We start from the raw sequence: 25,317 nt of genomic DNA, 5'->3' as shown, positions 1-25,317 counted from the left end.
AAAATTTATAATTTTATCTTCGGTTTTGTTTTTATAAATTATACAAAGTAAGTATTTGATTTGAATGACATAGTATTCCATTCAGTGATTTGTAATTATCTATGAGTATCGAAATCACAAGTAATTTTTAAACATAAAACAATAAGAAGATATGGACTATTAAATTATTTATAGCAAAATGTGCCGATTATTGTTAAATAATTATCAATAAAAAATGCCATATTATTTATAAATAATGTACAACTAAAAAAATCAAAATCTACCTTCACTAAGAACATCAATTTATAAAAAAATATAAATATATTTATTTTAAATCTAGTGCTTATAATAAAAATAAGTTCACAGTGTAAAAAAATAACGTGCCATTTTTTATTATAATGTTATAATAATGTTATAGGCACTCGTGTCTTTTAGCCCGTATGATGTTGTGATTGTCCTGCTAACTCTTTTGTCATGCTACAGTAAGTAATTATGTCAAAAGTAATTAAATTTAAAACTATAAAAACGTAATACGTCATATTATAATAATATTGTTTGCAGAGTAGTTAGAAAACCTACTATGACTATCGTAATATGGGTTTATGATATAACAATAGTACCTACCGAGTGCATATTTTGACGTCACAATATATACATAAATATTTAATTTTCGCGGGAACAATTTTATTTATAGACAGATATACAACACGTTATTTCAATAGTCTCAAAATTAAATACATAAAATTATTATATTACTGTCATTAACTTATTTGTTTTGAGATTTGAAACTAGGTATTATTGTTAGTCCTTTCGTTATGGTACTACATTTTTTTATTTTTAAACATTATTCTAACAGTGAATTAAATTATATTGTAAAAAACCAAAAATAGTTTTTATAGTTTTATAATATTGCAGCCAAATGGGAAATAATGGATAATATCAAAATTAAATGAACAAATTAATTAAATTTTAACGGATGCATTTTAATATTATGTAACATTCCGTACCGCGCATAGATTTTTTTTATTCACTATCTAAAGTTTATAATATTGTAATTCCTAAATACTTCATTATTTTAATTGGAGTTGACTGAATTATTATTTTATATGAAAAAAAAAAAACGTTTCATAGCAAATAAGCACATTGTTGATTAAAAAATGTCACGATCCACATCCTGAATATGAATTCAAAAGGAAGAATTTTAATTCTGAATTGGAAAAATGTGTTTTTGAATAACTTTAAAGCTGTAGTACTCTTAACTATTAATTTCATAAATGCCAATTATATTATCTATTCAAAAATTAATGAAATATTTGTGACTGGAATACTCACTTTAATTATTTTATAATACGTTAAGCGCAATGTAATTTTTTTTTCTAAATCATAATATGGTTAATTTTTTAGTTTTCTTTAGCAAAAGACGTTCAGTATTTACCCTTTACCCCTCTTACTCTACAAAAAGAATTATAAGTGTGGCAAATATAATTGTAAATTTTATCGTATTTCAGTGAAAAAAAAAAATGATTTTATAAAAATATCAGTATAATATCTAAGGATAATACAGTCAATTCTCGGTAACCCAAATTTAAACAGTAGCTATAAAATCTTTAATATCTTAAATAAGTATTATATCCCTTAATACTCTAGTATCACTTCTATTTTCTTCATCTTTTTTTTTTTTTTATCAACTTAACCTCACCATATTATTTAAATTTTAAATGTTTTTCTTGAACTTAAAGTTACCAATATTTTTCAACATACCTATGTTATTTGAAAATATTTTTATATAATATCATTCATAGAATAATTTTTCGATAAATAAAGTATATAGCTAAAAGAATTGTTATAGTGAGCATTATAAAAATAAGTGACTCAAAAAATCACATATTTTACATCTCAACGATAAAAAACGTTCAAGTATCAAATATGTGAGCTAAGTTTGTTTTTTTTATTTTTAATTGCTAGCAACCGTAATTTGATAAACTTTTTTAATGTGAACACAAAAGCTGCTAGCGAATTAGAAGCAAACACAATTTAACATCGTTAAATAAAGATAGTTTGCGGCGGCTAAAATTTCAATAAATTATATACAGTAATAATTATTATTCATGTACCTACAACTCCATTGGAGTGTTACACTTGTAACTCAGGACAATCCGATAAAAAACTGATCAAATTATTTTTAAATTTTTACAAAAAAATAAAATAAATACTTTTTTTTTCTTTAAATTATTAATACATTAAACTATTAAATAGATGATATATACTTCAAAATATTAGGCTTTAATGTACAATCAAAGTGAAATAAAATTGTACGCTCATAATTCATTCGTTAATAAAGAAAAAGAATATTATTCCATTCATAAATCAATTTCTGCAGACTGTATAAAAATACATAACATATATATATACTTTTTTTTAAACGGCTATAAAATCAAACATAATCTATCTAATAATAAACAATTTCCTCCTCGGAAGTTTACACTGACCGAAATGATTTAAAACCATTTTTCGAGGGCTCGTAGTTATAACATCGTCGGATATGGAATACAATAAAAATAACAGTTAGCATTTCAACTGTAAAGGACATAAAGGAATCTAAAAAATAAATCATTATACAAATGTATGATTATTAATAATAACTTTTAAAATTGATCCATTAAGATTAAACAATTGTCGAGAGACCGAAAATAATTTATGTGGAGTTAAATGATTAATATAAAAACTAAATGTATATAGACATATAACCAAATAATAAATTTGAATATAAAAAAATCTTGATATTAAATCAATGTGCAATAAATATATGTGTTTTATTTAAATTTAAATTATAAATAAACAAAAAAATAAAACAGTCTGTAAAACCTCTTTTTTGTCTTGATAAATACATTTGTAAATACTTAACTTTTGAATACAAAACATTTTTATTCTATTTTTCCTTAAAAATATTTTAAAAACGTTAACGTAATTTATTTTTATGTAAACAAAAAATATGATAACTTAATTTGTGTCAGTATGTGTTTTACATTGACGATAGAATATGATCTGTACATTTATTAATTGTATTAATAATTTGGTTTCCAAGATAGTATATTCGAAATCGATAAAATATTGTTAGTCGAATTTACAAAGCTTATATTCTGTATACATCTCGGTAGAACTTACATATTCAAATTTGTACATATTATATCGCATGTGTTGTTTCATTATTATTTATTTGATGCATTGGGACTACGACACGTAATTAGAATATATACAACAACTTAAGTGGTGAATAATTTATATCAAAATATGGCCTGATAATATAATCTCTTTAAGTACTCGCATCCATAAATCAGCCCTATCAAATTTCGTTGTTCCCTACAGTTAGTACCTATATATGATAATGTACAAACCTTTAGGTATTGTGGTTCGTGCGTAATCAAATTTGAAATGATACTCTTACTCAATAATTTCGGGTTGCCTTTGAACCGTTGTTCGTAAACAATTGATTATGTTTCAAATAGTAAGTTATTTATATGTGCCATAACGATTATTTTGGGTTTTTCATATAACATCACTTGTCGTAGCTGCGTCTACCGTTAGTTTTATTATTATGATCCTTAGATATATTAACCAAAAGCTGCTTGTGTCTGTAATCAATACTGTACGATACAATTACTAGTTTTAAATAATTATCAAAAAATCAAAAAACCATTCCCCATTTCGTTATTAATTATTCAATTTCATAAACTAGAGAAACAATTATTAATTAAATGTTGTTTTCGAACTCACGTCGTAGTTCAATCGAACTTAGTCAGAACGTGCCTGATATTATATAACATATTATTATACTAAATATTAATTAATATACGTTAATTGGTATGCCATGCAGGTACTTGGATATTATAATATTTATAGTATATCATGATTAACTAGGTATTATTTTTTTAACACTTTAAAGCACGTGTAAATTAAAAAAAAAAACGAAAAAATTCATGAAGTCGTCTACCATATGAAAATATTCTAATAGATCACGGTGATTCATTCACACAGCTATGCATATTTTCGTTACGTAAATTTATTTTTCATAAATTACTATTTTTATGCAGTTAAATACAATATTCAATAATGTTAAAATATTTATACAATAAACAATTTCTTTTATTGTTTACTTATATTTTGTATTATGGTTAACATACATATTTAATTTTAGGTACATATAGAATATAATTTTTCTAAATATTTAATTGGATATAACATGAATTTTAAGTATACACAATCGGAATTAAATTACAATGAGTTATTCTCCGCTTTAATAATTATTGTTCCTTTAATTTTATTGAAATCATAAAAAAACTGTATTAAACATACATGTAATGGTTGTAGGCATTGAAATGGATCAACCGAACTACATTATAATATTATTTTTGTGGCACTGCCGAAACACACGAGACTCACAATCATATAAAATAAAAAAGTATAAAAGTATGTAGTTGTTTTAAACACATATACTAAGAAAGTTTTTAATGGGTTTTATTTTTCTTGTCGTATAAGCTGGCTACTACTCGTTTTTTGGTAAAAAAAAAACACAAAGAAACATAACGAATATTCGAATTCGTGTATGAAATGGAGGGGGAACAAAAAAAAAAAAAAAATGAAAAATATAACTCACTATATCTATGTGTGTTATTATGTGATGATATCTTTGCTATAATTTAAAAATCTCATTATGGCTTTTACTTAATCATTCAGAGGCTTTAAAATATAAAATATAATATATCAATGTACCCAAAAACTCTACTGGAAAACGTCAGATGCCAGATGAATTAAAAAAAAATTTCAAAGCAGGTCTATAATTAATGACAAACTATTGTACATTACACTATATTATTGATAAAATGATATCTAGTTGTCGACCTGAGTTTATATTTATCGCTAGGTCATATTTAGGAATTCAGGAATCCAGAGTAAAACAATTACTTTTATAAAAAATATTTTTTTTTGAGCAATAGTACTTATTTTCAGTTGAATGAACTTCAGTTATAACTTATAAGAAATAATTTGAATATTCTTTCTACGTTGTAATCCAGAAAATTGTATATATTAATTAAATTACCATTATATTGATAAATAAATATATAGTTAAATAATTATTTTACTTTGTTTTTTTTTTTTTTTTTGAACAGGTAAGGAATTAGACTAATGATATTGTTATATATTATGGTAACAACAATTGATATAAATAATAATATTAATTATAAGTAAATGAAGTTATGAAAAGAATATAACAGTAAAAATATAAAATAAATTAACTGTTCCCTCAAAATCAACTACCCGGGGCAACAAGCACGTTCTAAACACGAATATGTCTGGATGGTTTGGTGACTAATTATTGATGTTTGTTTACTTGCATCCACGTTGTATGTGACACTTAAGTATTGAATGGTCACACAAATGGTCTCCGTGACGATTACTACACTGTATACGTATACTTGATATGTTATAAAACATGGACAGCCACTATTTTACTTTTACATATCATTAATCGCAGAATTTACGATTAACAATGCACTTACTATCGACAATTTGGCACAAAGGTACCGACGCAATTTAATGTGAGTCGTCTTAAATACTTAGACATAAACGCACGTGTTGATAATTAAATTGATGTTCATGCAATTATAAACGAACATAAATCAATTTACAACTCATCATTGTATCCTTTTACAACAGGACATTGCACTATGATATTTCATTTCATTTTTTGATAGTAACGTTCATTGATTACCGAGTAAATTCAAATACTATCTTACCTTTTTTTTTATTAAGCTTTGGCAACTATGACCATTAGATTTTGAATATATATATATACATATATTTTGCTATGATAGGGTACGATATGGTAGATTTTTGAATCATTTATTCTTATATGAAAATGAACATACCTTTATCAATATTCTGTGAAAAAATAACTAGGTAGTTCCATCATTACGTTTTATGAAATTATTGTAATTTCGAATTTCGTGTATTCAGGTTTAACAATAAAACTAATATGTAAAATATTAGAAATGAATAGATTCAAGAATTTAATATTTCATAAAAAAAGTATAGGATCGATGAACTTGATAATAAAATTTGCATATAGCCGTTTATTTCGGTTCATCACAATGCAAAAGATAGAATGAACGATGAAAAAAGACCCATGGCCGTAATTCCATATAGTTTTAATTAAAAATAATAAGTTTTCGTACCTATGATCACACAATGATACTATCATAATATATGTATAATATTTGTATCGATGATATTTTATTGAATTTACTTCCTCGCAGGTTATATTTAGATTTTAGAGTTTTACTCGTGTTTGGAAATATCGATGATAGTATAATGTTCAATTTGATGTTATTAGAAACATTCAAACCGAGCAGGATAATTAAGGGTATGTAAGTGCAATTTTGTAAATTTAATATGCGTGTATTACAGGGTTTCTAATCATCCCTTGTCCACGTCATTACCAGTCTTTGCACCATCGATACATCCTTATACCGGGAGAAAGGGCGTTAACTTTCCGCCACTTTCGTCCTTAGTTTCCTAAAGCCGAGTAACGTCCATTTTGCTACTAAATAGAAGGTAGTGAAAGAGATATTATTTCCCATGAGAAATTTAAGTTGATAATATATTCACAGACTGTTTAAACATTATAGATACAACTGTAGTAGGATCTTAAAAGGTTGCTAGAATATCTCCTAGGTGGCGAAAAGAGATAAAAATATAGAGAGAGAATGTGGAATAGAGACACTCTATCAAAGCTATAATTTCATAGATTAAATTCATCAATTTATTTTGATGCACTGCTATTAAATATACATTTATTATAGTTGTAGTATCCAATAGCGTATATTCAAGATTTTAGTTTGGTAAGGGTTTTCACTAAATGGATTAATCAGACACCCATAGGGGGCTCTGCTCCCTTACCGCTCTATTACTAAATCAGTAAATATCGCCAACATTTTATAACACAAAATAATTCTTTCAAATTCCTATTTTTGTATTAATTATCTCCTCTTAAAATATAAAATATTTCACGATAGCATATCATATAATATATACTTTAAACAAAATAATAAAATAACTTAACAATATTTATCTAATTATTATAAAAGGAATAATTTTATAAATTATATATTTATTTATATTTTTAAATTTAATCTACAATAAATTATTGTTTAAAAGACCATAATGCTTAGACAAAAGACAAATTTAACATACAAAAAAAAATTTTGGAAGAAGAGAAAAATTTCGGGAGGGAGGTTAAAATCCTACATGTCTATATAGATCTTTGAATAAATTAATGGTTCACTGTTAAGCTTAAAATTATTATATTAAGTATTCGATAGCGAAAACATAATAAGTTATTAATTCAAATAAATAATTGCATTTATAATTAACACCATTCTATATTATACTGGGGATAATAATATGATATTATTTATACATATAAATTAAATTAATACTGAAAAAAATGTGGATATTACATATCATACGACATACACTTAATTATTTGCATCAATGATTGAATGTATATAGGTATTATCAACTGTAAGACATTATTACTGTCTGTCAAATCATTAATTTTACATACATATATTTATATTTTATATACATCATGATACTGTAGACTAGAAATGTTTAGTATTTATTGGTTAACAATCACAGATTTCATAAAAATTTAGATTCAAAATTTAATAAATAGAGATTAAGGTTATAAATAATTTTATATAAATTAAAATAAATATGTAAAACTGAATAAACGTGCTAATAAATAGTTTTAAAATTGTATTGTAAATACTATTTGCAATTGTTTAAATAAAATAGTTCCTACTTCATAAGTCATAAAAATAATTATCTATTAGCAATAAATAAAAGGACCAGCATATTCACGTTGTATTCAGCCAGTCAATCAAGAGCATTTGTAATTTATTCAAATGATTAATAATTATAATAATATAAAATAATAGAAGTCGTATAACAATTTAAATATTATAGATACATTGAAAAGTTTTTGAAATAAAAATTTAATTTAATTCTTAGTTAAAATATTTATGAATTTTATAATTTACATTTTATAAAAGTTTATCGAATTTTGCAAATAACCACTAAACAATACGAAAAATTATGTACATATATTTTTTATATATTTTATTTTAAATATATATGCATTTAACCAATTTGAATATTAAACACATTTTTAATATACAATTTTTAATTTAAATACAAACAACATTAAAATACTTACTTGATTAGTAAAAATTTTAAAATTTGCTTATGTAGCATTTTTTTTTTTTTTTTTTTTTTTTTAATAATATTTATTGTTTGCAATTTTATTTTTTTATCAAATTTACATAGTACACATTATCTCATACCGATTAACTAAAACAACATCTGTTTTTGGCATTTTGGCATATAATTATTTATGTTATAATATGTAAAATATCCTTGTACACTGAACATTTTGATTATGAACAATAAACATCTTAGACGAAACACTATAATAAGTAAGACTTGAGAGAATACTACAGAATATTATTAAGTTCAAGATTCAATTATACAGTAATTATTATTATAGTGATATGACGTAGAAGTAAAAACGACAACTATATAATTCATTTCATTTTAATCATTTTATATAGTAATAATTTTTTATTTTTTTAACATAATATTATAATGAATTACTTATGAAGAGTTTTTATTTTCCATAGATAATACTTTGTCTTGAGTATTTACTTACATGTATATTTATTATAATATTATAATATCATATCAATTTAAATATACAAAATATTTATAATTGAAGTGAATTGTATCTTTGTAATGCAAAAAAAAAAAAGTTACTAACACTAGTTTTATTGCCTCATTATTTTTTGTGTTCGCATATAAATTTAATAAGTGTAATAAATTTATTAACAAAAATATAAAATCATTTTATCATAAAGTATTTCATTCAAACTATATACTTACTTCATTTTATATTATTATTTACTGTAAATAAAATAATGATAGTAAATATTAATTGACGTGTTGAGAATTGGTTTTTATTTTCGATATGTCTAGTGACAATTATAATGTATTTGTTTTTCAAGGGTACATTGACATACTATAATTATTACGATTTTTGTACCTTATTTTTTATATATAAATTAACTTTATAATTAGTATATTTTTAAGGATATGCATGTATAATGTATATTTACAGACTAGAATACTTAAGAGTAAAAAACTTCAAATTAAATTGTTCATATTATATGCTATACATGTGAATTCATTGAACTTTTTATAATTAAATCGTATACAACATAATTATTATCGCTACGGCTGATACAAGACAGATATTATATCGGATGCGTCAAGTGTGTTTAAGTGAATGAGTCACATACTTTCTGTATTGACATGACAAGAAATAATTTATCATATTTTAACGACCGTTGAAATAAAATAATAAAATTATATAATTCATTATTTATTAGTACTTTTTGTGTATGCAGTGTTGTTTAGTTTTTCCGAAACAATACGTTATGTACGTATAAAAATAACAACAATATAACATACTCACTCGGTGATCCATTAAGAATGTCCAAATTAATACAGTTATACAACCGTCCAACCCGATAAAACATTATTTATCGTACTACACTGTCTGTGTGAGTATAGTATGTACATTGTACATATAGTACGTATTTTTAAATTACAATAATAGCTGCCTTCGTAAAGTATATCATGTGCCAAGGAAGATAATGGATTACGTGCAAAAACAATAATTCTAAATAACGTATACTGAACATTATAGGTTTATTACTAAATAATTTTCCAGCTAAAAAAAAAACTATTTACAGAAAACCGACTTGGTTGATGAAAAGTGCGAATAGTACCATTCAAATAAAAATGACTTAGAACGGAAACAAATATAACTGTGATATATTGAAAATATTCGCTCTGTACTCATGCCTGTCCACAACAACAAAAGTTGTCTTTCAATTATAATATTTTAATATTAAAAAAAAAAAATGTATTCTATAAGAGTTTTATCGTATGAATAAGATTTTCATAAATCTACAACCTATGAATACAATGAGCATGGTTATAGAGAGTGTATGTATAATGATTATTCAGATAATTCACGTTGAAAACAATGTTGTTGTTGATCTTGACGTGAAGCAAACATTCGATGAAGGGATGCATTGGAATGTTAAATTTATTCGATGAATGTTCTTGTTGAAAATAATACTTTGAAACAAATCTAAGTTATCAATTACAAAAACAGTAGCAGCTTGTTAAACATTGTTTGGTCAGAAATAACATTACACTCACGATTCTTCGGTTATATATTTCTCAACATCTGTGTTGGAGTTTGAATTTCGTGAATGCTCGTAAAATTAAAAATAATTACATTTTGAAACCAATTGAAATATTACCCACAATTCAACGAGAAAAATAAAATATAAAATAAATTCGATAACAGCAAATGAGAGTAGTAACAACTAACAATAAATTATCTGAAATTATATTGATTGTGTAAATTATCGATACCTAATTTATATTTGTTACTTTTTGGTCAAAAGGCATTTTTATAGACTTTTGTTTTATTATACAATGGAACTTTTATAGTTTTTATTTTTTAAATATCATCAAATTAAAATTAATATGTTTTTTATTATAATTATATACGTTTTTGAATTTAAAGTATTTAAACGTTGAAATATAATATATTATTGTATCTACATGTAAGATATACATATATTATTTTGTTAAGCAAACATCGACATAGTATTTTAGTGATTATTTCAAGTGTTGTAGTTTTATATGAAACCTTTAATCGTTTGGATTTTTGAACATACATTTTTAACTAGAGCAAAGCTTGTAAGCCATGCACCTGTGCAGAATAAGAGTTATTGATGAGTTATTTTACATAAATTTATAATATGTTATAATATGTAGATACGTAGATACGTGCACATTTTATTAAATTGAGTTTTTTTCTAAATTATAACACATAAATATTTTAAAATTACAAATAAACTAAATAAATATATTGTTCATGTATGTCACTTGAAATATTGATTAAAATTAAAATAATATTTTAAAATGTCTGCAACTTCTAAAAAAAATAACTTATATTTACCTGAAATAGTGAAATGGAATCATACGTTTTATCGTTTATAAGTGTAGTGGATATCATTAGTAAGTTATTAATGTCTCCAATAACACATATTACAAATAACTGCAATAGTGTATCGTTAGATAAAATAAAAATAGCAATAAATAATATATGTTTTATATGATAAGGGTAAACAATGTTATACATCATTTCATAGATTTATTATCCAAATCGATTTTTCATGAAAAATACATGATTAAAGATATTCACTTAAATTAAAATTGAATTTCATTGATAATTATTCATGTTAAAGTCTCATCACTATTTTATAAGATTGATTATTTGCTGTGATTTAAAGCTCTTTGAATAAATACTATTTTTTTTTTTTCAATTTCTAGTTTACTTATAGATAAAACGCTTAATAACAACAACAATAAACCGATTTCATTTTAATAACGTTTAATTCACGAATTATTTCATACATTATGCACAAACAAGCGTATCGGAACAGAATTTCTAATGAAAAGATCAGTATTGTACTGTGGAAAATTATGTGAAATAAAACAGTTAAATTATGTATTCCATGGAAAACACGATGGGAATAAATTTGAATTTAATTAAATCAATTTCGAAATAAATATTGTACCTTCTCTGATAGTGAGAGCAAAGCCTTATGCATTTTTATGTTTCGACAAAAAACCTTAATGTAAAATCCACCCTAAACATACATGGTGTTTGGTTTTTGCATTCATAAATCAAATAATATCAATTCTGATACGCGGCGGCCGTCTATATTGGTGTATTCACGGTTTACTTGCAACCAACAGGAAATATTTTCATAGTATACCTGTGCTGAATACGTTTACCGGTTAAGTTTTATCACATCATATAATACAAATGGAAAAGTTTGGTTAGCGTATAAAAAATAATGACAGACTTAATCGTTTGGATGAGTACATATTACATACATACAGAAATGCAGACTAAAAAAAATCAATATTATAACGATATTTATTTGAAAGTTGGAAATAAAATTCAAAGGTGAATACAGTAGAACATATTATAATTTACAAATCGCATTCATAAAACTGTCGCTATAATTTCATCCATTTGATTATTACTTCATAAATAGTAGATATATGTATGAATTAAATCAAATCAACAGATCTGACCGTCGTCTGTGGAATGCAATAAATGTGACAAAATTGCAAAATATTAAACATTTATGCTAATCGTACTCAAAAATAAATATATTCGAAGTACTTACCACGCAACAGGTGTACGTATTGTTATCGTTGAATATTTTACCATGTGACTCTAAGGTAATAATTTATATAGTAGGTACGTGTGTCGTTTTTCTTTTGAATAAAATATACAGTGTGCGTAATACATTTATACAGATTAAAGTGCAATCAGGAAACCAGCGATTTGGTGTAGGACGTAGGTGTATAGCACGATAAATAAAATAAAATCGATACAACGATTGCAGGGGTGGAATTTCGATACTTAAAAAAAAAAGCGGTAAACATAATATTATTAATAATTACGAATAATTGCGTGTACTATATTCCATTGAAATGCTCAAACCATATACTCTATCAACAGAATGCTCGATTTTCTACAATAATACCACTAAATTCTGTACAATACAAAATATATATATAACACGATAATTAAGTTTATGCAATGTACAGATACTTTTAGAATATTAAGTAAAGCCATGTTTTATGCGAGCGCGGCGACTTCAATAGCCCTGAGATTTCCATCGACAAACGCTTTTTGAATTACCAAAAAAGAAAAAAAAAACTATAAACATATTTTTTCTAGCAGCGTATTATTTGTATTACTTGTTCGTACCTAATACAATGAACTGTGGAACCAAAAATGTATAACTTAGAAATTTTTCTGTAAACACTAGATTAATCCCCGGATAAGTAATACATGGTCACTCGAAATAAATACATCACATGATGATAACAATAAAAATATGAGTGTCCGTGAAACACACAAGGTGCACGACAACAATATATGCCATCTTTGTGCGTGCGTATGAAATTTTTTTGTTTCGATAAATTTACGATCATTGTGTAATACGTATGATTATAATTTTAAATAAGAATAATAGGTTATACAAATATGTTATATTAAGCACTACGTCATCGAAATAATGTGATTATACGTTGCAGATATTCTTAATATTCTTTTTCACAATATATCTGTTTATCCAATACGGCAATACTAATCGTTTTCCATTACATTATATAATGCTACATGGCAGAATATAGCTAAAAATAAGCAACGGTTATGTTTATATAAAAACAAATTCAGAAATTTTTCTACTAGAAAAAGTCTATCTGTTTTCACAACTATTTAAACATATTATACATAATAATGCATAATTTATATTAATGGATAAATCCTTATATTTTTCAAATCCAAATAAAAAATAAACAAACCACGCAAACGTTTCCGTGTTGTCAGTTTTAGGAATCAATTGTATTGAATTAATAGTTTTTAAGAGTTATATGAAGTACCTACATTATACATTTTGTTTAATACTTATCGGATCCATTACCCACTCAAACAGCATATGATGAAAGATCTCATTTAATTTCAGTGGGCATAAAACATAATTACATGTATCGCATTTGTCTGAAGTATAATATCAAATATTAGCATTTACTTGTTTATCAAAATATCTTATACAGTTGTACGTATACATAACACAATTAATATTGTACATACACACACATGAATAATGAAAACATAAAGTATCATTTTGTTTACCATCCAAACAGGATTTATTTTTTATTTTTTTTAGTTTAGTCATATGACTCATATGTATGTTGGTGGCATGCGAACGAGAGACCATAATATCGTAGACACAATGGTTAAACGTTTTGTTCGACGTGATTAAAACGTTTCAGTTAATCGGGTTCATTGTTTTCAGTCTAGAGTAAAGCGAGCTATAAATGAATTCAGAATCGCACATGATATTATATTATATATATATACACGAGGTGATTCACCAAACATGCTTTCTTCCACCTATTCTTTCTTAAATAATACAAATATTTAGGATCTAATTTTTGGAATTTTTAAATGTATTTCAGACTATATTTGAAAATTCTCAACATTATTTGTAAAACTCAATGAGTGTCCCATAGTCCTGAGAATTTCTGTTATTCAAATGAAAACTCTTTATTTATTATAAACCATTTAAAAGATATTTTTCCTGAAATCGATATTCAAACGAATATTTTTTGTTATTTAATTTTATGGATACATGGGTCCTTGATGATGAATTTTAGAGATATCGGGGCTATCAAAAAAAAAAAAATATATATATATATAGACGTCTGTCTCTATTATCACTTACTTCGCGATGACCGCAGCCCACCTTCAAGAGTTTTATACGCTATAATTACGCGCGTTCGTCCGCGTTCTTTCCCATTACGTGCAAATAATAAGCCACGACTCTCACCTACCCAAAAACCGTTCGCTGCTGATCGTTAAATCTTTTTAAAACGAAATCTGCGTGAGTAATGTGTGCTTGTGAGAAGATCGCCTAACAAGTGTTAGGTCATTAATAAAACGCCGGCTGTGACTCCCCGCCTGGCAGCGCCTGCCCACACCAACACCCCCTGCGCCTTTTGGATTAATGGCAGTGTCTTCTTACCGAAGTTTAAAACACCCCCTAGTGATTAACATCTGGGAGCTCTGGCGTGATGGGATGCGGTACGATGTAGGTCGGTATCATCAAAACTACAAGTTTTAAGCCACCGCCACCGTTGCGATGTTTAGGTGAGCGTACATCTGCTCTTCTAGATGGGGACTCGCGCCGTACACGGTTTCTGCAAGTGTACGTAATAAAATTTCATTTTGTTGTATTATTATGATCAATATTCACGGTTTTGTATTTGAATATGCCATATTATTCTAGATAACTGTTATAATATATGTTTTGATTCGTAGATACGTCTGATCTTGCAGTGATAGATTTATCTACTATGAATTTTCGTAAAGGACACAAATTAAAAACACCTATTTAATGTTTTATTGTACAAAAAACAATTCATATAGGGGTACATAATTTATTTTATTTTTTAATTTACATAGAAATAATTTTTCGTATTGAATAGGTCTCACTTTAAACCAACCCACATAAACTCATAGCTCGTCGCGTGTTTTGTGTGTGATTTTGTGTCAGCTTAAAAATGGCGTCTCGCAAAGGATAGTTCTAAACCCTAAACGACTCTAATTTTGACTAGTTATAGTAAGTATCATGGAGTAGGTCATTAAAAAAAAAAAAATAAGACAATACGATTAGACTACTTCAAAACACTAAATTCGTTAAAAAAAAAGTTATTTTAGTATAAGATATGGATAACAAATGACTGAATATAAAATGCGATAGTAATATCGTTTTAAGCATAGACTAAAATACGTGTAATAAACTAATGTATGTATAAAATAATATGAAAAATCATATTTTATTTTATTATATTTTTTTATGAAAATTTAATATTAATAAAATATATTCGCCTATAGTTCTGATCAATATTCGGTTAACCACATCCGTAGCCCGTAGGTGCATTTGTGACGACCAGAATTGAGAATATATTGAAGACTTAGGTAGGTATCTTTTAAATTCAAGGTTGGTATGACCTCTAAAACCAAATCCTATCTATAATTTTTGCATAGATATTAAATATTAATATTGCATTTCTCATATCATGGTTATGTATTACACTTTCATTCGTCAAAATTAATATTTTAAATATATTGCGTGAGTTGCGTGTAATACGCGAAAGCGTACTACTATAACATGCACATTGCTAATTCCATTTCCAATACATTGTATAAAATATTATCGTGACTGTCATTTGAATAGCTTTTCAATTACACCGTGTGGATTAATAGCTGTAACCAGATTACTCGTATACACAGCTCTTGTGGGGTAGTTTACTATTTTTTATTCCGATATTTTAAATGAAAAAAATAAAACAATGACGTCAACGATGGGTGGATAGACCTTGTTCGTTGGGATTATTTTTCGTTTGTATTTGTATCCTCTTATGGTTAACTTTACGTTATTTTTTATTTTGTGTTTTTAAGCGTTTTTATTTCACGTTTTCTGTTGCGCTATTTTCATAAATATTAAAATAGTAATTTCGAGATTGGCGCCGGACAAAATCTTGAATTTTAAATTAACAGATCGAAACAAAACGCGGTTCGCTTTTACGTAATTGTTGTTGGATTAAACAATCACAAAATGAAAATGTTTATTTATATTTCAATATTATGCGTTTTCCGTTTACTGAATTAATTATTCAAAGTAGTTGGATAGTGTTTCTTTTTAAATGAGAATATAAAATTATTATATATTATATAATATATATATATATATATATATATATATTTATACATGGAGAGAGAGAGACAGAGATTTTAAACAAATTTTTTGTATAATTAATCATTACAGCCATATCTCAGATACTTACTTTACGATTGTGAAATAAAAATGTATATCCTATCAACATGATTACGCGTGATAAGTATTTGGCATCGTTTTGAATTTCGAAACGAATTTAAATAACACTAATTATCATTAATTCCATTATATTATGCGATTTGAAAATAAGAAACCCTATATAGTATCTAAGTTTTTATTTTTAGCTTAATTTTTTTTTTTTAATGTTGTAAAAATTATGTCATTATTATCATACTGGAACATTATTGTACGAATATCGTATCTTTTTTTTTTAATCTAAAGACCCAAGTTTTCCATCGGCTTCATTTCCTAGGTTTACCGTGTTAAATACGTCGTTGACGTATTTAGATTTTAGACGCTCTCGTCGTGCTCATTCTGAACCGCCGAAAAGTTTTCGGACAGACATCGTCGCAACGGGTTAACCCGACAATAATTAGTTACAATAATATTGCGATAACAAATTTGCACTCGCAATGTGGGGCCGTCGTTGTGGGTGGCATACGTATTACAGTAGTACTAATAATATCGTTATGTTCGTTAACTCGATATTGGGAATACCCACGACTCGTGGATGGCGCGACGTGCACGGGGTGTTGCAATAGCGATAATGATAATAATCCATCAATTCACTCTAAGTCCCTCGTTAAGAATAACGCTCTAGTATAACCCAAAAGTACATCGAATCCTCTAATTACTTGTACGCCATCACACTCACACGCTTATCCACCCAAAACTAACTAGGATAATATATGTATATACTATACTTAATATTATACACTCGGTTAAGTCAGTTAATGTAACATTGTTTAAGCGTAATAATTGTTTATGTAATATATATATTTTGATCGTGTGTGTGTGTGTGTAGAACAATCCTCCTCTGAGCTAACTTTGGTCATTGCTCTCGTCATTGGGATATCCGGTGTAATATTTGTCTCTATGTGTAATCTTACGAGAAGAAGTTTAGCGCCACTGCCGCTCTCTTTGCCGTTCCGGAGCGGTCGACTTGGCTGTGCACATTAAAATGTATACTTAAGATACAATATTATCATACAGCGACCTTTTCCGAAAACCAAGTTACCGATTAGTACCACACTTAAATGACTGCCAACCGTACGATATATAATGTGATGATAATCATTCTAGCTGTAAATTTGGCTAAAATAATTCACCACTAAAAAATGGTTAGAAAAACACATTTTTCACAGAGATGACAATAAAAGTAAAAATCTTGTCAAAAATTTAAAAAAGAAAAATATACGTGTATAGTTTATACAGAATAAAGTAGTGAAACGGTTGACTTTAAAAATAATTTTTCAATAAGAATGCTAGCTAAATGCTAAACATTATTAATTTAAAAACAATATTTATGTAATGTAGTACCTATAAATATTTAGTAGTTAAGTAAGGACTACTCGCTGTCTATTTTGTGTTCTTTTCAATCTTAAACGGCACAATTAGATATAGTACGGTAAAGGTAGAAGAGATAGGGACCAAAGGAAAATAATTATTGAAGTAGGTATATATTTTATAAGAAAAAAATATCTTTGAAATTGTGCGTGCGCTATTTAATATTGAAAAATACGCTTTGATATTTTCACAAATAAATTATAAGTTATTACTCAATACTATTGATGACGCTATCTTCTATTTTAGTATAAAAAAAAAAAAAAAAAACGCAAATATTTTGATATATTATGGCATCGTTAAAGTAAAACGTGTATCTACATTATAATATAACGTCATTATGGTTACAAAGCGCGGATGGTTAACGTTATTCTAAAAATCAAAATTCAATCGCATTGATGCTTGATTCGTATCTTTTTGTGCTTATACAATACATTGTACAATTTTGAATTGTTTTAGTATTTATTTTCCAACTACATATTATTCTCTTTGAGCGCAACATACTTGCATTGACCGCAGTGCCGCATTAAGAGAATTGGCGCCCCTAGGCCCGTATAAAATATCGCCCTTAAAAAAAAATGTTTGTTTATCGACAAGTAACAAAGACATTTTTCTCTTATATAATTATAAAAAACTTCTTATATAACTTGTTCACACAATTTATTTTTTTAAATAATTTAGTTAAATTAAAAATTATATAAAATTCAGAAATATAATTGTAATAAAATATTTAGAATTTTATTAAAAAAAAAAGAAATTTTGCGTATTTTACGAGTATAACGATTAATATATATTTATTTTATCTTTTCACAAATAATTGAAAACAAGGAAGGCAAAAAAAAGTATACAAATAAAAAATAAAAACATTTTTAATATTCATACTTTAAGTTTGAAAATTAAACAATTTTCTTTATAATTTTCTATTAAAAGTTATCAGAAATTTTGTAACAGTAATACATTTGTAAAGAAAATGTTTTATTACACCTTTATTACACCTATTATCTAGTGACATTATATTATATAAGAATAAAATAAAAAATAACTTTTTGTAAATCAGTTAATTCATTTCACCAATTTTTCTACAGTTGAATATAACTAAAACATTAAATTAATATTTAAATGATTTTTTTTAATAATATTACAGTAATGTTAAAAAATCATAAAATATATATAAATAGTAAAATAACCACTTTGTGTAAATACCTAAAAGTGTAAGATCTTTAAGCAAACCTAATTCAAATACAATATTCAAAATGTCAAAACAATAATTTTACAACGTTATTAGCTTGTTGATTGTTGAAAGTAAATATTAAGAAATAGTTATGCTTACTTTAAAAATAAAATATACGTATATTGTATACATATATATATAAGTAAATTCAGTAAATTCAGAAAATTAAAAACACGTACACGTCAAGTCGAGTCCAAACGTTAGAAAATGAAATTGCAGATTTTCTGAACAAAAAACCCGTTCTTTATTAACAAAAATACAGATTGATAACAAAAATGTCTTCGATCAATTATTTTAGAACTATTGCAGGGGAACATAAATTTTGTATTTTTGCCACTTGTACTAGATCGTAGACAGCGCCCTTTATATAATTTAAAATTAAAGTGCCTCTAGGTCTGAGCCTACTTGGCTTATACGTTAATCCACCACTGATCGACCGTTTTAATTAATTTCGATTGACATCCCGATGATATCCGGGGGTTGGGCTAAAAATCATTGATTTATAGGTACAGCGAATAAACATACAAATCCTCTTTAGTCCATAATAGTTACATAAAATCCAAGTTTTTTCAATGTTATTTTTTTTGAATAAATCCAGTACTTAAATTGTTAAATATTCATTAGCGCAAATTATTTTTTAGTATTTTACGCATGAGCGACAGTTGAAATTAGTATCTAATACGTTTGATCTAAATAGTGCATGTACCTACTTAGTTGATTTATATTCTATTAATACTAATTCAATTTTTTAAATTTTCTTTCCAATTTAATAGTATTTTACTATTCGTGTTTAATGCGTTTGATCTCGTTGGATTTTTTCTATTGATTTATATATATATACTCGTATATTTATAGTTTTTTTTTTGTAATTTTACCAATAACAAATATTAAAAAAAAAAAAAATTAAACATCTTGAAAGAACAATCTCAATCAACTCATGTATAAAAAGTTTTGATGTATAATGCCCGTTTTTATTGTCACAAAATATAATATCTTTCATAAAGTTTTTGAATGTAAAGTTCTAAAAATCTAAAATTTACCATTAACATCAAATTTATGAAATGTTTGTAAGTTTGGGTCAAGTATTGCGTTTTTACGTCACCTATAAATTAACGTACAAATGAACTAAACATGAAAACTCCAAATTACCTACTTTACAAATATTTTAATTAACTTAAACATAAATTGGAATACTAATGGGTATATTTCACCTATATTTAAAATCGTTAAAAAAAATTATCATAACAACTTTTTATTTCATTTAAAAAAAATTATTTGTATATTCTTTCAATAAATAACTACATTGCTGGTAAGTGATAAGTGTATTTTATTTTTATATTAGTGATATTTTTCGTCACAATTATAACTTTTACAACGATTTATTGGATATTAAAATTTAAAGTATATGTCGTGCAAAGTGCATATTACGATAACCGTAAAGCACAGTTATGAACATGGTCATTATTATTTTATTCGATAAGCTAATGGAATACGAAACATAGGTAATATAAATTTATTTATATTTATTTAGTCCCTGTTTTACTTTTCAGACCGAATATGCATGCTTCATGGCTGTATTTGTGGTACAATAATATACCAGTATAATTTCTACTCGATTTTTCGAGAACCAAAATAATAATAAGGTAAAAATTGTGTGAGAATTCAATATTAGCTAATATGTGCCTTGTTTGTGATTAACATTATGCATTATTTACCAATTATGTAATTAAAACAAAAATAATTATTTGTACTTGAAGAATAATCAAAGTGGAATGAGATCATATGAAGGTTTTTAATGGCTGCAATGTAATCTTTAGCTAGAATAGTACATAATAAATACAGAATCCGTATATATAAATAAAACAAATGCAATTAATGATATTTGTAGATATAAAAAAATACACCGAACAATATTGAATTATACCATTACTTACTAAGAGGATAGTATTTGAAAAATAAATAAGCTGAAATCATATGTGAATAATTCGTCAAATTTAATCAACGGTAATGTTAATGTTTTTCATTGAACAACGTTTTAGTATTTTCTTTTTATTTACATACTTATGCAATTTACAACCGTGTGTTTTTTGTGAAATTATTCAGAAAACTATATTAACTTGCAGACAATTTATTTTTTACATCCATCAATTATTTAACAGGTATTATCACTTAATACGAAAAAAAAAATCATGTAAAAGTATAATTTATATAAAATCATTTTTAATAACCAATATCTTAAAAATAATGAGATTGAGATAAATATAAAAATAATATAATTTTCAAGTATTCTAAATAAATATTTATGTTAAGTTGACGACTATAACACTGAATGAAAATATATACCTAATCGTAACCTATTTACTTATTTTAATATAATATATTTTTTTGTTTTGTTCAGGAAATTTTGTACATTTTTATGCGTGTAAGACATTATACTTAAGTGATATAACTTTCCAGAGCTTAAAGCTATCCAATTTGTTGTCTTGGATGTGTATTTTTTAAACCTATACTTTAATATTTAGCACCCATTAGCTTATAAGATCACTAAATAACACAATTAAACGTTTCATTTTTTCAATTAGTCTTAATTATATTTTCAGAATATTATGGTGTTATAATATATATATATATATATACAGAAGCAATAACGCTTAAAGACGATTTTGTCCAATTAATTTTTTTTTTTTTTTGTATAAAAAATAAGGTGGACCAGTAAGGAATTGTGTTCAATAAAACATTTCGTTTGTAGAGATAATTCCCCAGTACTTAATTTTTTTCAAATGAACTTAAATGTAATTCTTTTTCAAATAAACATTATTTATTTTTTTTATTTATTTATTTTTTTTTGTATATATATATATATAGAAAAAAGAAAGTGTGTGACAGAGCTATCACGTAAAAAGTAATAATGGTTTTATTTTTGAATGCTGAAAATTAATTAAATTGTTTATTCTATAATAAAATTGATCGTAAGCAGAAAAACAGATGTATCCGACTATTAACACAGATTTATTCTTCTAAAAAATAAAACGGGCACGGTTCAAATATATATACTTTAAACGTAATCGTAAATTCGGACACTTTTTTTGTTTAAATTGAGGGAGCCGTATTTATTTATTTGAACTTGATTTGTATAAGAAAAATACAAATAAAATGAAAATTAAATTGATACAATTGTTTCACTGTTCGTATTTCAATCGTTTCTATTAATAAATTCTAATTTTTAAATTCAAAAGAAATTTTAAGTAAGACGAGGTCCTTCAGCTAGTTATAAAGTTTAGGCTCTAAAAGTAATTCAAAAATATTTACAAATTTAACATAATACAAAATATGCTTTTTAGTGTTTCTGAGTTGATAACCTAATTATCCTATTCTGAAAATAAGAAAAACATTCAATATTTCGTTTACTTACAGTTCTGTTGGCAAGATTTTTGACTCTGCAGTTGAGATAGGCCGTTTTTCCCAAAGGGGACGTCACATTTATTGACGCGGCCTTGTCGAAGTATGGTAGATCAGGTTTCCCTGAGAATTCACCCAAATTATTTTGATGTTTATTTGATTTGCTCAACAGGCATTCTGATACATCTGAAAACCACAATAAAAATATTTATATGATGCCAAGTAAAAAATATATTTGTCTGTTATATTAAATTTTATTAAACGAGAAAACCATTTAGCACTTAAATTGGTTATACGTGATTGTTAACACTTCGTTTCAGTTACGTATTGCTATATTTTCTCTAAACGTAAAACTGTGTACCCAATCAAACGGTACTACGGAGTAATACTAAACAAAGTATAAATGATTATATACCTCATTTGGTCCAATCCGTAAAATACTTACAGTGTGGAACCGCAATTTCCAAATACCCATGAGCAACAACTAAGTAAAATAAATGTCGGAAACTCACTATACACATACTATCTTGAAGGAAATCCTGTAAGACATTACTAACCGAGAAATCAGACTGGATATTACGCACTTACTGTCATGCTAAACATAGTAACTGGGTAAAATGGCTACCCGATCGAACATTGGCTAAACAATACCACTCACACTTCACTGGATACACCTCAACAAATACGGACAGGAAAATTGCATCCTCTGATTAAGCAACTATCTTTCTCACATCGATAGAATACCCGGTTGACAATCATCAATTGGCTAGACAAAACATGAAAGAAGAAAGCCACTCCAACGTAATCAACGCTAAAAAGACCAGGAAAAATTTCTAAATATACCGAAGGACAATGGATACTGGTACGCGAACACAAATTATCATCCTCAGCCGAAGTTTAAACAAATACGTAAATTATTTTACTATACAGAGGACCATACAAATTTGTCGAGTAAATAGACATAACATATCTGTGGGAAAATGAAGGGAAGACGGTATATAATATCAAGAACATTAAACCTATATGTTATTCTGAAGGGAGAAACTTCAGGCTCGCACTCCTTCTGAATCCTCATGAATGTTTGTGAATTATTATTGTAAATATGTATATAGTAAATTAGTTATATTTATAGTACAGGTTAGAAATATAAAAATAAAAATGGCAAGCAAATTACCACTGAACTCGAACAAAGAATAGAAAATAAGATACTTGAACTGTTCGGGAAGAATAATACAATTAGATCGACAATATCAATCATAGTTAATCAAAGACCTCAGAGGAAGGAGTTAGAGATCAGTAATTACCAGATTTATTAAACAAAGGAAAATCTGAAGCGACTATTGCTCGATTCATACTGCCTTTATCAAATAACATCACTAGGAACAACAGAAGGATGGCGCAATATGAACGAGAAAGCCAAGATAACTAGATATTGCATAGATCACAAATTAAATTACCGGAATCAATATACTGTTGGAAAACAAAATTCCTACCGAGATACCAAAATCATCCTTTATCACCAGGAATATCATCGGCGGAAGAGCAAAAATAAACATCAATCCCAATATTGGTAACCGACAGATTAAACAACTCTATCTGAAAACTCTCAGCATCACCGGAATAAAGTCAACAAGAATGATCAAACCAGAAGGAACGGTAATCTCGTAAACTTGGTTTGAAATCCTCATTGTCACCAAACCTGAATTTCAAGGGACTCATAACGAGACAAAATGCATCGCACATTAATAATACTACGGTCACACTCCCGCCCTAGTGATGAACAGCGACACTACTATCCGTCGAATACTGTTCGACGGCAGTATTAATAGTAACTATAGATGGCGCCAGGTGTGCCGACATTAAAACACTCAACGTTGATTTATGAAAAGGAGAAACCTATCTTATAGTTACAATAATGGCAAGTTCTACTTGTTAAACATGATAAGAAGGACTATCACGAAAACTGTACGCCAATATGATTAAAGAATAATAAAAACAAAATGACGTTGTGCAGGAGGTATAACTGGCACAGATATGATGACAGCCGTACCTGCATATACTACCCGTCAAATGATCGCCAGCATTAGTAGTGTTACGATTGTATATTCGTGGACAACCGACCTGTAAAACGCATGGTATACGGCATCGATCCACGAGGTATACATATCCCATAACTTTGGTACGCCATAGAGCGACCAGTTAATAACTGCTGTTGAAGAAGCCAACCACATACCAGTCAACCTTCATCGCAGCCAGAATACATCAACGCCGGAGGGACCGCTGCCGTGCTTTCAGACTAACCCGGGTGAAGTTTACAGTATGGTACGTACCACTAGTCATTCGACGTTCCCACAGACTACGTTAAAACACGTAATGAACTGGTATTAGGTTTTCAAGTCATTGATAGTACAAGTGTCATTCCCAGCTTACCTCTGTACTAACGTTGTAATCTAATGGTACACGTACGTGATGACAGTGAATAAATATTATCTTAATATAGTAGTTGTATGAAAATGTTGTATTGTAAGTTCTTTAATGAACATAATTATTTTATTGTACATTCTAAAGGGAATCTAATTTTGATATTATATGTAAATGTATCCATAATGTACAAACCTAACCTTGAAAGTGAATAAAACAAAAGTGATAATTAAACCATTCTAAGTTTTATTACGA

General features: G+C 26.6%; 1 protein-coding gene across 2 annotated transcripts in view; it reads right to left on the bottom strand.

Moving 5' to 3' along the window:
* LOC112600081 (zwei Ig domain protein zig-8-like) overlaps window positions 1-25,317 on the bottom strand; it is a 392,986-nt gene that overhangs the window by 76,849 nt on the left and 290,820 nt on the right. For both annotated transcript variants that reach the window (XM_025347238.1, XM_025347239.1), the window contains exon 3: window positions 22,655-22,827. In XM_025347238.1, the coding sequence (XP_025203023.1) occupies window positions 22,655-22,827 (173 nt within the window). The remainder of the gene's footprint in view (window positions 1-22,654; window positions 22,828-25,317) is intronic.

This window comes from Melanaphis sacchari, unplaced genomic scaffold, assembly GCF_002803265.2.
Source record: "Melanaphis sacchari strain LSU unplaced genomic scaffold, SCAv2.0 Contig60_pilon_pilon, whole genome shotgun sequence".
In the NCBI taxonomy this organism is placed as follows: Eukaryota; Metazoa; Arthropoda; class Insecta; order Hemiptera; family Aphididae; genus Melanaphis; species Melanaphis sacchari.
The sequence above is the reverse complement of the archived record's forward strand: the minus strand, read 5'-3'. Positions and strand labels throughout refer to the sequence as shown.